Source organism: Equus przewalskii, chromosome 20, assembly GCF_037783145.1.
Source record: "Equus przewalskii isolate Varuska chromosome 20, EquPr2, whole genome shotgun sequence".
NCBI lineage: Eukaryota > Metazoa > Chordata > Mammalia > Perissodactyla > Equidae > Equus > Equus przewalskii.
In genome coordinates this window covers 2,443,531-2,459,277 of record NC_091850.1, presented here as the reverse complement: position 1 = coordinate 2,459,277, position 15,747 = coordinate 2,443,531, and the positions used below count along the sequence as shown (strand labels likewise).

At 59.0% G+C, this 15,747-nt stretch overlaps 1 protein-coding gene across 8 annotated transcripts; it reads right to left on the bottom strand.

Moving 5' to 3' along the window:
• Nucleotides 1-609: 609 nt before the first annotated feature.
• On the bottom strand, nucleotides 610-14,718 carry NIBAN3 (niban apoptosis regulator 3). Of its 8 annotated transcripts, none has more exons than XM_070587389.1 (16): nucleotides 14,450-14,579; nucleotides 13,074-13,204; nucleotides 11,711-11,836; nucleotides 11,004-11,118; nucleotides 9,292-9,459; nucleotides 8,568-8,683; nucleotides 8,383-8,487; nucleotides 8,066-8,228; nucleotides 7,295-7,485; nucleotides 6,281-6,439; nucleotides 5,091-5,207; nucleotides 4,911-5,018; nucleotides 4,148-4,259; nucleotides 2,687-2,770; nucleotides 2,298-2,303; nucleotides 610-981 (listed from the first exon to the last, which is right to left on the bottom strand). In XM_070587389.1, exons 1-16 carry the CDS (start codon nucleotides 14,505-14,507, stop codon nucleotides 725-727), a joined length of 2,016 nt encoding a protein of 671 aa, XP_070443490.1. In that variant the 5' UTR covers nucleotides 14,508-14,579; the 3' UTR covers nucleotides 610-724. The 8 variants fall into 8 exon arrangements, 4 of the variants coding, with proteins under 4 accessions (XP_070443490.1, XP_070443488.1, XP_070443487.1 ...); XR_011530526.1 differs by lacking the exons at nucleotides 610-981; nucleotides 2,298-2,303 and adding exons at nucleotides 1,178-1,596; nucleotides 3,684-3,820 and having other exon boundaries at nucleotides 4,908-5,018; nucleotides 14,450-14,718; XR_011530527.1 differs by lacking the exons at nucleotides 610-981; nucleotides 2,298-2,303 and adding exons at nucleotides 1,178-1,596; nucleotides 3,684-3,733 and having other exon boundaries at nucleotides 4,908-5,018; nucleotides 14,450-14,652.
• Between the last annotated feature and the right edge of the window lie 1,029 nt (nucleotides 14,719-15,747).

Here is a 15,747-nt window from a genome sequence, read left to right as displayed (position 1 = left end):
CGGCCTTAAAGGCACAGAGCGCTCGGAACCCTTCAACGGGACGCGGGTCCGTGCCTTAAAGGTCTCAGGGCTCAGAATGTGCCCTGCCTCCGGGCGACTGCTCTCGCAGGGACCCCCCCCCCCCCCCGATTCGCCGCCCAACTTCCATGTGTGTAAGACCTGGGCTGTGTCCAGCAGGCGGACCTGGGTAGTTAAGACCTAGTTCGGGACTTGAAAGATCTGAGCCTCAGTTTCCTTGGCTGCAACATGGGTTTTAGTGTCCTGGTTCCCGACCCCGCTGAGATGTCCTCGGGGATGGCTGGGTGTTAAGCACGCGGGCCCCGGAGTCTCCAGACCTGGCTTCAGATCCAGCCCCCGCCTGGGCTCGCTGTTTGAGCCTCAATTCCTCTGTCTGTAAAATGCGGTCATAACCCGCCGAGCAGGGCTGGTGTGAAGGTGGAGCCGGATGAAGCTTGTAGTGCGGAGCACGCCCTCCAGAGACAGGGTGGGCGTCGCCATAGAAATGCTACCAGGGGATTGTTTCCCAGTACTTCCGTGTAGTTTCTGATTGATCGTTTTTCTGTCATTCTTAGAAACTAAGTTTTAAGAATGATGCTCAGATGTACATTGCTAACATGAGTGGTGGGAGGAGGCTCGATATTGAGTAGAATTCAGGGCACAGGTAGCGTGTCCTCAATGTGTGCATGGAACAGTAGGATGAAAGTCAGGAAAGGTGAGGAAAATCTCATTCTCTTGGGGGAGGCTGACCACTCCAGGGCAGAATGGGAGGAAACCATCTCCATGGGCTGTGCATGTCCCCTCTGAAAGCCAAACGAGAAGAACATTGGGGAAATCCCTCCCGGAACCTACTCCGGAAGCAGCTGGAAGGCTTGTTACGTGGAGAAACTGCCAACCTCCAGTGGAAAGATGAGCTTTCTGGCAAGCAGAGGGAGTCAGTGAAAGCTCTACTCTCAGCTGGGAAACTTGATGCCAAGTTAAGATCTGGAGCAAGTAAACAAACCCGAAAGGCCCACAGAAAGCTGAGAAAAATATCTAGAGCCTGCGTAATGAAGCGTTAATATCCTTATACAAAGAGCTATTAGAGATCAATAAGAAACAGATAAAATCTCCTGAAGAGAAAAGCAGGTAAAACCTATGAAGAGGCAATATGAGAACTAAAACAAAACCCACAAACATATAAATGGCCAATAAACATGTTTTTAGGTTCAATTTAGTCATCAAAGAAATTAAAAATAAAACAGTGAAATTTGTGTGTGTGTCTATCAAATTGACAGCTTTTCTTTGATGAAAATTGCTAGAGTTTGGACAGGACATGGAGACGATGCACCAATGCTGCTGGTGGCAGTGAGGAAAGGCCTGGCTTTTTTGGAGAGCAGTGAGGGGGAGGCGTGGGGGTTACAAAAGCCTTGCAATGGGGCGCATGGTTCAACTCAGAAACTCTACTAGTAGGCGTTTCTCCCCTGGGAACGAGGACGAATGTGGCAAAGATTCAGCTCCGGAATGTCTCTGGAGCAGGTGGCAGGCAGAGTGGCTGGACCTCAGCTCCGGGGCCTGGCTGCCTGGAGCAAGTCCCTCTCTGAGCCTCGGTTTCCTCATCTGTAAAATGGAAAGTGTCATAAGGAGATCAAAACCTCGGATATGTCAAATGCCTGGCCCATAACAAATGCTCAGAAAATGGAAGCTTAGCAACAAAAACTTGATAGAAGTTTATAGGCACCCAGAAGATCAGTGGGCCAAGGAGAGGGAGAGGTTCACAGAGAAGCTTCCAAGCTCACAGAAAGACTCTCAACCATCCCCACTAAGACATGCTCATTAAAATGATGCCAAGACACCATCTTCACCCAGAAGACACGAGAAATCCCCAGTCAGCTGAGAGCCTGTGCAGCCTGTGGGGAAATGGGCCGCCTGCAATCGGCTGGGGAGAGTATCAGTTAGCTCCTGCTGCATAACAAATAACCCCCAAGTTAGCTGCTGAAAACAATACACGTTTTATCTCAGAGTTTCTGTGGGTGAAGAATGTGGGTGCTGCTTAGCTGGGTGGATTCACAAGGCTCTCACAGCAGCGATACCCAAAGGGGCTGAGCTGGCAGCTGTTCCAGGATCCCAGCATCTGCCCTGGGTTCTGAGCACCTAGATGAGAGACATCCTGCACACTCGTCTGCTTCTACTGGACCAGGTGCCTTCTGCCCCATTTCAGGGAAGCCCCCATAAAACATGCCCGTCTCAGGGCTGGAGCGGAGGGTCCCTGTACCACCAGCAGTGTCGGCCTCAGCCCTACACACATTTACTTTTCCGACAAGGAGCTTGCTTTAGGGTCCTACAGTAAGAGTCCCGGCTGCCCCTGCCCCAGGCCCCGCTCACAGGAAACCCAAGCTTCCCGTCACCAAAATCTTCCCTTCAAGTGTTGGGAACCAGTAGCTGCTGGGAGAAGCCCTACTGAGTCCTGGCCAGAGAAGATGGGCCGCCAATTCATGTGCATGTCAGAGGTTCCCTTTGTGGCTCAGGCACACTCCGTGGCTCCCCATTGCCCTCGTTCACCATGAGCATGGCCAGCCAAGCCGCATCAGGAGACCAGGTGCATGCTGTTCCATCCAGGAACCCACACTCTCGACCATCCTGGAGACCCTGTGCAGGCTCCCAGCCCCAGCACTCACTGGCATGCTCCAACAACCTGTGATGTCCTCACCTGCTCCCACCTGGTCCCATGGGGCCTCTGAGCAGCCATCCAGAGTAGAGGACACATCGGCGGCACCGAGGGCCTTTTTCAACTCTGAAACAAGAGACGAAGCCCACTTGGAGAAGCCCCGGCACCCACGGCTCCTGCACATTCTCCCCGAGAGGCCACGGGAGGGCGAAGGAGGGAGGAAAGGTCTCAGCCAGGAACCCTCGGCAAGTGCTCCACTTGCCAGGCAGTCCCCACACCGTCACTGAGCCTGGACACTGCCAGCCCTCCCTCCCTCCACTGTGCTCCACGGAGACGCCACAAATCAATTGAGGATGGCACCCCCTAAGGACGTGTAAAACCTCTAGGAACGGGTACTCTCTGAGCTTACCTGTTTCTGGATTTTTCTTTTCAATCAGAAAACAGCCTTTTCCCATTTAAAATGTCCCCTTTCCTAAGGGAGCTTGGTTGTTTTTATTTGAATGCCCACAAACCAAGGAGGCATCCTCATCCTTACTTCCTGGCTCCCAGAACCGCCTCTGGGTTCCTCCCACCTCTCTAAGCGCTCCTTCCACAGCCCTTCTTACTCTCGGTGTCCTTCAGATAGAGGCTCTTTGTGGAGTGTCTCCTCTCTCTGCACAGCATCCCCGGTTGTGGCCCGCTCCTGTGCATGCACTGACATCCAGCTCAACACCTCCCGGTACCTCCAGCTCCTGCCTCACCCTCCCGCCTGGCTCTGTCCTCTTGGCACCTGCCCCTGCTGGAGCTCATCCTTGCTCCCAGGACCGTGCTCTCAGCCTCCTCCATCAATTCCAGTTTGGCCACGGTTATCCTCTGCTCACACACCTTCCATGGCTCCCTATCGCCTACCCAATAAAGTCTAAACTCCTCTGCCTGTCATCCACAGCCCTGCACGTCTGCCCCAGAAGCCTCCAGCCTCCTCTCCTGTTCCCCTCATACCCTCTGTGTTGGCCCCAAGGATGCCCTGACGCCCGCTGAATCGCCATCCCACGCTGCTCACCCTGTTAGTGCATGTGTCTCAGCAGGCACAGGCGCTGGGTCACGAGCGAACTGACAAGGTAGGAGCAAGAAGAGAGAGTCGCTTCCCAGCCCAGGAGATCCTGAGAGGCCTAGCCCAAGTCCAAGAACTCTCAGGACCTTAATGCCAGCCCAGAGAAAAACAGGGAGTGGTTGTTGAATGAATAAATGTGAATGTCTATCCCCAGTTTTTGCATTTTGTCTCCTTCGTCGCATCCTGAGAACTCCTACACATCCCTCACAGCCTTGCTGCAAGGCCCCTCCTTCGGGTAGCTCCCCCTCACTGCACCTCCAGGCTGCCCCAAGCAGTGGCTATCTGTCCCAGTCCTGACCCTCAGGCCAGGGGGGCTAGTGTTCGCAGGAAGTGAGAGGGGACAGAGACCCCAGCAGGGTTCAGTACTCAGCCGGGGACCACCTGGCTTCCTTGAGGGGGGGTGTTGGGCGCACCTCCATCAATCCTCTGCGACAGGACCCCCCGGATGACGTCTTCATAGATGCCTTCGATGGTCAGGGCTGGGCTGCCCATGGCAAGGACGTCTGCTTCGAACGCAGGCAGCTCCTGTCACAGAGGTGGGGAGGGCCTGGCCTGGGTGGGCTGCGACTCGGCTTGAGCCCCAGCCCTGACCCTGATTAGCTGAGGGCCTCAGGCCCTAGTCTTTTAGATGGACTCCTTGACCCGTACTCCCTGGGGCTGTTGCGAGGGGTGCAGCGACAAGCATGTCGCACCTCAGCAGGAGCAGTGCTGCGTCGAGAGGGTCTCTAGTGCCTGGGCAGACCCCTGCCTGGTGCCCTTCGCCCGCGTGGGCAGGACCCTGGCTCAGCCCCGCTGCGCCGGCACTCCGCCTCCAGGTCACCAGGCCCGACCTACCGGGGCGCCCTCCGGCACGGATCGGCCTGTAGCCGCCGCTTTTCCAGGGTCGTCTTCCCAGGAGGGCCTCCCAGCCCTCTGTCCGCCTGGCACGCGCGACGCACACACACGGATGCGCACACACGCACGCGCGGGCACACCCCCAGCCCCTGTCTCTCAGGCTGCGGCGCCTGCTGACATGTGGCGCCCCGGACCCCACCCTCAGATGGCCGAGCGCCGTCCTGGGAGAAGAGAGGGCGCTGGGGCAGCCCGGGAAAGCCAGCCGGCCCACCCAGGGCTCAACTGTCGCAGTAGCTCTGGGCGGGAGAGCGCGCCCCGCCCGCCTGTCCCCCGGCTCACCACTCGGCGGCGGCGCTGCTCCAGCTGGCTCAGCACGAAGGGCAAGAAGATGCCGAGCAGCCACCCGCGGACACGCCTACTCCGCGCCGAGCCGCTGTCCGACCGGAACTTCTGCAGGACACACGGGGCGGTCCAGCGGCCGGCGGGGCGCGGGCACACGGCCGCGCCCTCCCCCGACCTCACCTTCAGCACGCGCGCCCGGACTTTCTCCAGCTGCCGGGCGGCCTGGTCGCAGTCCAACGCCGTGGTCAGACACTGGTCGGCCAGCTGCAGGAAGGTGGCCACAGCGTCGGCCATGAGCTGCGGGAGGAGGAGTTGGGATGACCTCGCGAATCCGTGCTCTGACATTCTGGGCCTTGCACCTGCCTGCTGACCCCTTCTCAGCATCCAGCCTGTCCCCAACCTGCCACTTCCCCCAACCTCCTCCTTATCTCAAGAAACAGCACCCCTCTCCTCTCAGGACCTGGGGGTCATCCAGTCAGTAGGGACCTATATGCAAACAGGCAGAAAGTGCCCTCCGCTTTGGAGGATGGTGCCAGGGTGCCCAGCCTGGGAAATAGACAGTCCGCCAGAGTTTAGCCTCCGCAGCTGAGTGATCTTGTGCAGTGTACAAATTGAACAACTGTGCCAGGCAGTAGCGGGTCATCTCAATCTCTGTCTCCTTCACTCGCCATGTCCATCAGCAGGTCCAGAAGGGACCTTCAAAACACACCCTGCTTCTCTCCACTAACAGCACCCATCCTGGTTCAGGTCTCCTCCCTGCCTCCCCCACTCCTGCCCCCACAGCCCCTGCTCCCCACGCAGACGGGGCTTCCCAAACCTCGAGTCTGGTCATGCTTCTCCCCTGCTCACACACCTGCTGTGGATCCCCATTGCCCTTGGGACAGAGCCCGGCTCCTTAGCCCCACACTCAAGGCCCTGACCCACCTCACTGGCATGTCTCCCACCCTTCTGCCCTCCCTTGAAACCTACAACCCGATGTCTCTAAATCGCTTCATTTTCCCCAAATGCAGACAAGCTCTCTCACCTCCCAGTGCTTACCCACACTCTTCCCTCCACCCAGGACATGTCCCACCCCCATTCCTCCCACTGCTGCCCCAGCTTGGAAGGCCCCTCCTCCTGGAAGCCTTTCCAACCCTGGAGATGGGCCAGGGCCTCCTCGGGGCTCCCACAGCACTTGTGCATCCCAAGCACAACCCTGTACCCCCGGTGTGGTCACTGCCTGGCCATGGGTTCCTGTCCGCATGACGCTGGTGGCCTGGCAAGGCCAGGCTGTCTGGGCCATCATGGTCTCCCTGGCACACACCTGGCCCCTACTCAGTACAGGCTGCTGTTCTGGCCTGGCCTCCTGCCAGCCTCCCATTGCCCCTCACCTGCTGTGCGAGATCCTGGGCCCCAAACACCAGGCTTTGAGTCCCCAAGAAGCCAAATGGCGCCACCAGCCGCCCCAGGCGCCTCCGACTCTGCTCGGCCTCTTGGTAGCAGATCTGCATCAGCTCTGGGTCCCACGGCATCTCACCAAATGCGTAAACCTGGGCTCAAATAGCAGCCAGGTGAGAAAAACACCATCAGCTGATGGAAACGCAGGGCCAAGGTTTCCCCAGCCAATTCATCAAAGGAGAAGCAGCAATGGAAACACATTCCACCTCGGTTGTCACCAAAACATGCATAGAAAGTAACAGTGAGGTACAACGTGAAGGACCTAAAATGGTAAAACGTGAAAAAAAATGATAACATGCAGTGCTGGTGTGACTGAAGGGAAATGGGCACACTCAGCCCTTGTTGCACCTACACCCACCGCCTGCTGCCCTCCCTGTGCTGGGCCCCAGGGCTGCAGAAACAGAGTAGTCCAGGCTTCAAGGAGCTCACAGAAAAGTTGGGGGAGGTAGACTAGACAAACAACCACGGGGCTTCTGGTTGTTTCTGTGAGGAGGGAAGCACAGGCAGCTGTGGATGCAGAGGGACCAGGGAAAGTTCCCGGAGGAGGTGATTATGAAACGGAGGCTTAGTGAATTGAAAGTTTCCTGGCACGTAGTAGGTGCTCATTTAACATCAGAAGACCTAAGCTGACCTGCATGGAGTAGAATTCTCTGGCTCAGGGCATGAGGCTGAGCTCTGGACAAACATGGGAGGAGAAGGGGTTTGGGGAGAAGTTGACTCCAGACTGATGTTCCTAAAATGCTACTCTTGCCATCTTACTCCTTCCCCTCATGTTTTGAACTGTGACCCAATGACCATACAGCACGGTGGTCCACAACGAGTAAAAAGCAGCCTAGAACAAAGTTCAGAGAAGGTTTTCAAACAAGAAAGAGGCAAGGTTCACGGAACCCTTCTGCAAAGTTTACACATTGCCCATTGCCAACGACGCCCCACCCACTGGTGCTCACCTCCTTGCGCAGCTGCGCGCCCGAGGAGCTCCCACGCAGGTGGCGGGACAGGCGGTCCACGCCCCGGGCTAGGAGGGTCTGCACTGCCACCAGTGCGGCTTCCACGGTGCTCACCAGCGTCCGCGTGATCCGGGGCAGCTGCACGGCCACCTTCCCGCGCAGGCACGACTCCAGGGGGCCCTGGACTTCGGCTGGGAGTGAAAGACAGGGGCCTGGGTCTCCTCGGCGAGGGGCTCCGCACACGGTGGGGGGGGGGGGCCACCATGGGCTCAGCAGGGTGACGTGGACGGGAGCGCAGACTCTGGCCACCCTCTTCTGCCTCGTTTTACACATGAGGAAACAGGCTTGGAGCGCGCTTGGGACTAGCTCGAAGGCGCAGGCCGGAGAGGCAGAGGCCGGATTCCAATCCGGTTCTCTTTGTTACTGAGCTGAGTGGGAGCCACTGCTGCCGTCTGACCCGGACAATTCTGACCACCCAGGTCACGGCTGTCACTGCAGTGCCTGCGCCCCTCTCCCGCGGCGGGCTCTCCGCTTCGTCTCTGGGCCGCCCCTGCTCCGGCCCAGCCCCCCGTCTTGACCCCGCCCTGGCCTCGCCCCCTCGAACCTCAGCCTCAAGGCCACGCCCATTCTCCTCTTAGGCCCCGCCCTCGTGCCCGGCCGGGTCTTCAGGTCTCTGACTCTCGGCCGCACCCCTGACACCGCCCTGTGCCCCTTCTTCCTCTCAGGCTCCCGGCCCCGCCCCTCCGGCCAGGCCCCGCCCCCGGGCCTCACCCCGCAGCCTCCCCGCCACGCGCGCCCGCAGCCGCAGCATCTGGTCCACGTCGGGACGGATCGTCCTCTCCAGGGCCGCGAGCAGCTCGTCCTTTTCGGGCTGGAAGGCACGGAGCCCCGCGGAGGCCCTGGCCAGGACGGCGGCGTGGACGGCGTCCAGGAGCTGCCCGGACCCGCCGAGGGGACCCCACACGGGCCAGGGGGCAGGGGTGGAGGGACAGAGAGACAGAGACGCCGACAGATTTCAGGCGACAGTCGCCCCCACCCCACGCAGCCCCCCGCATGTCCCTGTCCCCCCTCCGTGACCCCGCGCGCACCTCGGTCCAGGCCCAGGCCCGGGTTCGGCCGGCCCCCCGCAGGCCCGGCAGGGTCTGGGCCCGCAGCGCGGGCAGCAGCTCCCGCATCAGCACTGCGGTCAGCACCTGCGGGAGACGGGGCGTGGGCGCCGTGGCCGGCGGGAGGCGTCTTGGGGCTCCCTGGTGCGGCCTCGCGAAGCACTGACCTCGGCATCTGAGCCCAGGGTCACGTCGTCATCGCCAAAGTGGCCTTGGTGCTGCCGGTAGAGCCGGACGGCCTCCAGGAAGGCCCAGGCGGCAGGGGCCTGGCTTCTCTGTAGGACTGAGCAGCAACACTTCAGTGCCCGCGCACACCTGCCCTGCTCCGACGTCTGCCTAACTCCCCATCACCTGAGGAGGAAGCCGTCCGACTCCTCCCAGGTCCCAGAACACCCAAGTCTCACCCACCTCCAGACCTTTGCACAGGCAGTGCTCTCCGCAGGGAACACGCTCCCCCAAGACCATCACTAGCCCGTAAGGTGCCTTTACACTATTTAGGAAAAGGCATCCTCTGCGGGCAGTCACAGCCCAGGAAGCTCTGCAGTCCCCAGCTGCCCCTCTTGTTAGGTACATTTGTGCAGTCAACAACCTACCCAAGGTGTATGTGTTGGTCCTGTTCCCCTTCTTCACCTGGCTGGACCTTTATCTTTTTCAGACCCCAGCTTTGCCGTCCCCTCCTCTGAGAAGCCCTCCCTGATCCCCAAGGCTAAACTCCCACTGGGTCTTGTGTGTCCCCATCACAGCCTTGGCCACTCATAACTGCCTGTTGTCCCCTTTGTCTCCCCCAACTATCCATTTTATAAATAAAGAAACTGAGGCTTGGAAAGGGTCCCCCAGCCAGCAGGGGCAGAGCCATCAGACCTCAGACCTGGAGCCCTCCCAGGGTCCCACCTGTTCCGCGAAGCCGGATGCCACCCTGCAGGGCTAGCCTCCAGGCACGCTGTGCCTCCCTTGTGGCCGCAGAGAAGCAGAGGTGCCGGCGGAAGGGGTGCTGCAGGAACAGAGGGCAGCCAACGGGCATTTCCAGAAGGGGGTCAGCCTCCTCCTGTGTGTGGGCTCCTGAAAGCAGACAGAGGAGGTCACATCTTCATTCATTCATTCATTCATTCACTCTACAATCACTCATTCACTAGGAGAAAATAAACAAAACGCTTCGAGGAGCCCCTGGCATGGACGTCACTCCATCAGTGTGAGCCACGCTATTGCAGTTGCATTATCCTTGTTCCAGCTCGGCCCAGGGAGGTGTGCCCGGGGCAGACATCAGCACTCCACCCCCAAGTTGTTCACAGCCTCAGCATCCTCCTGAACACAGCCGCCTGGGCCACCCCCAGCAATCTATCTGAGTTGGCATATGACCTGAGCCCTGCTTGCCATGGGAGCCAGAGTCAGCCAGGCCCGGGTCCAAACTCGGCCAAACCATTTCCTCCCTCTTTGCCTAGGGCACAGGTTCCTCTCCCTGACCCCTGCTTTTCCTGCCTGTCATCTGGGCTTCAAAGTGATTCCAACGACCTAGACCTGTTAGGAGGACAGAATGGGGGCATTTACGTTTGGTTAATTTATTTGGGGTCTCCTAAATCCTGTCTTTTGTTCTGATTTCCAGCGTGATACACACAGCCTGTAGGAAGACGCCGTGATCCAGGAGTCCCTGGTAATCCCAGCCCTTCAGCTGCAGCCCCAGAGACAGGAACAGCTGCTCCCATTCTGGGGGCATCACTCCAGGTCTTAGATCTGTACAGAGCTGCACGGGCGCCTTTTGTAACAGGCTGGGTTTTCTGGCCTGTAACAGGCCCTTCGCGGCTGCGGACGTCTGGGACACCTCCAGTGCCTGCACTCCCCTTTCCAAGGCCTGGGCCATCATTTACTTAATCAGTCCCCCGGGATGGGTATTTGGGTGGATTCTGACGTTTTCAACATGATCGACAGTTCTGCAGACTGTCCTTGTCGCTACACCTTTGTGTCATTTGGCAACAAGATGGCTCCACAGCGAAGCAGAGGGTGCACTTCTGGCTTCTGTCCCTTCCTATGTGACAATCCTCAGCCTCAGTATCCCCGTCTGTGAAATGGGGCGGTTAGCGGCGGGGCTGCCTGCTGGCAGACTCGATGAGATAACCCGGGCCTGGCACTGGCCCAGTAACGCTGCTCCGGACCCTGTTCCTGGGCGCCACTGTGGTAATGAGGGGGGAACCCTCCTGGAAACGCTGGGCAGAACACGACCCCCTGCGGCAGACCTGCGCCGCCATCCTAGCACTGGTGCCCCCAGATGCTTGCTCACACCGGGTTTCACTGTTTTGCTCTTTGCTCCTCTGACTCTGGCCCGGTGACCTAGCTTCTCTCTTTCTGGTGAGAGCGGCTGTCTCCCTTCCTAGAGCCGGAGTGCTCACCCAGAGGCCACTCTGCCCTCCGTGGGACGCTTGGCCACGTCTGGGGACACTTTTGGTCGTCATACTTGGGCGGGGGGAGCTCCTGACATCAAGTGGATGGAGGCCGGGGATGCTGCTCACATCCCGCAATGCGCAGGGGCCCCCACTGAGAAGAATGGTCCAGCCCCAACTGCCGGCAGTGCTGAAGTCGACGGACCTGCTCAAGGTCCCTGGGAGCCTTACCTGAGGCGTCTGGGCAGAGAGTGTCCAACAGGCGGAGGTATTCGCGCTGACAAGTCAGGACTGTGTACCCGGTCAGGGCTGTGGAGCCCAGAGGACGACCCCCGTCCTCATATTCCTACAGAAGGCATTCAAAGAAGCAGCTTGGGACAGGCCTGAACTGTGGCTTCCATGTCCCAAACGTGGGACGAGGGGGAGGCCTGGGGTTAGCTGCACCCGCCCACCGCTGCCGTCCTCCCTCCCTCTTCTTGTCCCCCGTCCTGCCGGGTGGGGGGCGGGGGGGGGGCATCTGCTGTGCTGTGCGCTGCAGGAAGATTCTCTCACCGAATCCTCACAGCCCCATGTTGTGTGGACTGTCATCCCCCCTTTCACAGAGGTGGAAACTGAGTCCCAGGGAGACAAATGGCCTGCAGGAGTCCCCCAGCCTGGAAGCAGGGCACAGGCGTGACTCGCAACGGCCTCGTGTGGTTTCAGCCTCAGCTCCACTGCTGACCACCAGTGAGTCCCTACTCCTGGCCTGGGCCTCAGTTTACCCACCCAGCACAGCAGGAGGTGGTCCCCAGCCCTGGGCCAAGTACACAGGGGTGCTTGATTCATCCTGGATGACTGAAGAGCAGAGGGGGCTATGCTTGGAGCTGGACCGCAAACTCAAGATGGAGAGGGCAGGATGCAGAGGCTGGAGGCCAAAGGAACACAGGCCACTCACTCACCTCTCTATGGCTGAACCACTCCAGGCGGCCGTCCCCACGCAGGACACAGAAGACCGGCTGCCACTGGGGTGGGTGGCCCCGCAGATGGACCAGGGGCCCTCGGTGCTCTCGAACTCGGGGCAGCTTCTGCGGGAGGGGGGGCCGGCAGATGTCAGGGCATGGGCCAGTGTCCCCATGTCTGGAGGACCCAGGTGTCTAGGGCACCACTGCATGCAGGGTACTCAGGCGCTACTGCTATGGGGCTGCCATCCTGTCTCAAGCCCATGCAGGGCACGCTCTTGTCTGTGGCACTTCCAAATACGACCTGATTGATCCTCCCACAGCCCTGGGAGGCATAAACTCTTGTCATCCTCACTCCCCACCCGAGCCTCAGATGAGCCCCCAGCCCTAGCCAATATCCTGACTGCAGCCCGTGTGGGACCCTAAGAGAAAGGCCTGAGAAAAGCCACACCCAGATTTGGGAGCCTCAGCGCCCCATCCATGCGTGTTGCTGAAGCCCGATTGTGTGGCTGCTGTCACGCACGTCTGCTAACTGACACGAGCCGGCTCGCTGGCGCGGGCAGGCAGGCCTAGCTCTGCCTCTGTGCACACAGCCCTCCCTCAGCGGGGCAGGACGTCACCCGGCCTCCACTCTTTGTCCCTCTCCTCACCACCTGGCCGCCTGAGACCTGTGGTTTTTGTTTTGTCGCTGGGCCGGGCACAGGGCCCGGGACACAGGGTGCGCGCGATCAATACTTGATGGACAAACTCACTGCTTCTCTGACGGCCTGATGCTCAGGCAGGACAGCGGGAGCCTGGTGGTGTTACTCAAGTCTCTGGACCGTTTCCATTTCCTGGCTCTGAGACTCTTAGTAATTGTATTGTTAAAGCCTCACGACAGAGTACACACGCAGCGCAAACTATCCATGAAGTCTCAAACAGAAGCTCCCCCCAGAGAGAGGGGAAGCCTCTCCACGCTGCTCCAGCCCCAGCGGCAGCGGGCCCCGTCCAGGTGGTCGCCCTGGCAGGTGGCAAAGGTGCAGGTGGGGGAGATGCCCCGTCCATGATGCCCTGAGTGGCCGGGGGACAGTCCCAGCCAGGAGGGGGCTCTGTCCACAACGAACGGCCTATGAATGCTTGTCCAAAGAATGACTTTTTCACGATGAACCCAGGTCTGGGCACCAGTGCGAGCAAAGGTAAAAGGAGGCCCCAAACCCACCCCCCAGCCCCCAGCCCCCACCATCCCCAGCCCACCCCCTGCAACGGCCCCCTCCACCCCCCACGGCACCCCCTCCCCAACCCTCCCACCCCCGTGGCACCCCCCTCCCCAGGCCCCCGGCACTTCCTCCCACCCCCGGCCCCCCTGCCCGCCCCTGGCACCTACTTTGCTGCGCAGCAGCTGGCATCCGGCTGGCTCTTGGGGGCTGAGCTCACAGGCGACCTGCCGCAGGACAGAGGCCGCCAGCTGCCCACGGTAGCAGGGCAGGAAGCTCCTCAGCAGGGCGTCCACCCGGTCTGCAGGGACAGGGGCCGGCGAGAGGGCTGGTCAGGCCCCGCAGACCTGCCTGCGGAGGGCCAAGAGGGGAGAAGCCACTGGTGGGCTCCCACCCTCACCCCAAAGCTGCCAACGAGACCTGCTCCGAATTCCCTTTGCCCTTCTCCCTCCATTGCCTGTTCGCATCCACATGGGGGCAGGCAGTTAGGCGACCCAGTCTTCTCTGATAACTGGCGTGCAGTAAATTTAAATCATATAAAGCACACAATTTGATGAGATTTGACACATGCACACATCCATGAAACCATCACCGCCAGCAAGATAATGAACAGATCCGTCCCACCCGAAGTTTCCTCTCGCCCCTTACCTGGGAAGGTTTTCAAAATCTTTTAAAAGCCCCACCCTGGTGCAAGGGAACTTTTTGAGGGGATGGAAGTGTTCTGTATCCTGATCTAGGAGGTGATCACACAGGTGTTAGATTTCCTCAAGCTCTTCCCCTAAGATGTGTTCACTTGACTGCATGTAAAACATATATCCATCCTGCTCCCTAGAATGTGGACCCAGATAGCTGGAGCTTCAGCAGCCATTTTGTGCCATGAGATAACCTCAGACACAGAAGCCATGGATGTAGAAGCACGAGATGGAAGAAGTTTCATCAGCCTGCCTGCCTCCATACCCCTCTACAGGAGAGAGGAAATAAATCTTTATCTTGTTTAGTCCACACTTCATAAAGTAACTCGTTGAACACATTTGCATAATGATAACTTGACCATCTTTCCTGGTCTAGATTGTGAGCCCACAAGGGTGGCGCCATTCCCAACCCCACTGTGTCCCAAGTGCCCAGCACACAGTAGGTTCTCAACCATGTGTATGGAGGATGGAAGGCACCAGCCCCTCTTAGTCGCAAATCAGAAACTGACACACAGAGAGGGACCTGCTGGTCCCTGCACAGCTGAGAGGATCATCCTGCAAGATCTGGCTGGGCCTGGGGCACTGCCCACCTGGCTCGAGGACCCCACCCAAAATTCACACCCTGAATAAGGTTACCAGATTTACCAAATAAAAATATGGGACACTAGTTAAATTTAAATTTCAGATAAATAAGGAATAATTTTTTAGCATGTGTTTACCCTCATGCAAAATTTGGGACATACTTATACTAAAAACATTATTCACTGCTTCCCGAGACCTCACACTGACACGGCTCGCAGTGCATCTCACAACCGTGGCCCAGACCCCCACTCTTGCCTCCCCGTGCCGCTCACCCGTCACGTGCTGCTGCTGCCGCTTGTCCAGGGGGCTTGAGGGCCGCCCGCCCATCATGCGGCCTCCTCCTGGGGCTCCCCTGAGAGCAAAGCAGACACTCGCCTCCCCACGGCCCCCAGGTTCCTGAGCTCAGGGGCACTCTGGGAGCGAGGTGGCCTGTGAGGGGCCTGGGTGCTGTGGAGACCAGCTACCTCAGGTCAGAAGCCAGAGCACGGTCCTCACGTCTCCGGGGAGATGCCCGCCCCGCCCCGCCCCCTGCCACGCCCCCCAGCACCTGCTTCTCCTGGTTCCCCCCCGGGGCCAAGGTCCCCAGAGCTGGCAGTTTCTGTAAGGGCCCTGGGGCAGCCCCGGGGGTGGGGGAGCCATGTGGAAGACAAAAGTCCTAACTGGCCTTGGAGGAGGGATGCAGGGCAGACATCTGGCAGGACCAGCCAGCAGTTGTTGGTGTGTAGAGATGGCGGTTGAAATCCTGGCGCCCTCCCATACTGGGGCCATGTCGTGCCCACCTATGCTGGGCAATGGTGGGTCCTGAGAGGATCCAGCCCTAGCCCACCCTCAGGAGCCCCCAGGCTGGGGAGACAGAGCTAAACAGACACCCCAGTCCCTGAGGACAAGGCTGGGGCAGGGGGAGTGGGTGGGGAGCAGTTGCTGTGTCCCGGACCGGCAGGGCCTGTCCCGTGCGTTCCTACTTTGCCGGCCCGTCCTCCATCAGCACATGTAGCACTGGACTGGGGGTCTCCCCACCCCTTCACCTTTTTTTCCAGTGCCTGGACCAGAGCAGCCCTCAGTGTTTGGCTACGAAGGAAGAAAGGAGAAAAGAAGGGAAGAAGCAAAAAGGGAGGGAGGGAGGGAGAAAGAGAAGGAAGGAAGGAAGGAATGGGGCAGAGTCTGCACACCAGGCTGAAATGTGATCTAACGGGGGATCTCAGAGGCTTTCAGATGAAGTGAGTGTCAAGTTCCCGTGGCTGGCACATGGGACATGATGGCTGGAGCATAAGCAGTCACTTTGGACCATGAGGTAAAACCCACATGATGACAACAGCAAAACTATGGTGTAGTTTGGAGAACCAGGGTCCCCAAAGAGTTCATGACATTGCTCTAGCAGCCCTGGGTAGCCTCCTTTCAGAGAAACAGCTACACCTTCATTTTACTTAAGCCACCAGGAACATCTGCTTATAACACTCACCAATGCCCCAGGATTCATTTCTTCTTTCAACAAACATCAGTCCATGCCAGCCCCTGAGCAGAGCACTGGGGATACAGAAACGAGCAAAACAGACCATAGTCCGCCCCCCAC

Coding starts and splice junctions, on each gene's coding strand:
- NIBAN3 (XM_070587389.1), bottom strand. CDS start 14,507: ATGATGGGCGGGCGGCCCTCAAGCCCCCTGGACAAGCGGCAGCAGCAG. Junction 9,460..11,003: donor TCTCTGCCCAGACGCCTCAG/GTAAGGCTCCCA, acceptor GTCTGCTTTCAG/GAGCCCACACACAGGAGGAG. Junction 5,019..5,090: donor TCCGGGCGCGCGTGCTGAAG/GTGAGGTCGGGG, acceptor TGTGTCCTGCAG/AAGTTCCGGTCGGACAGCGG.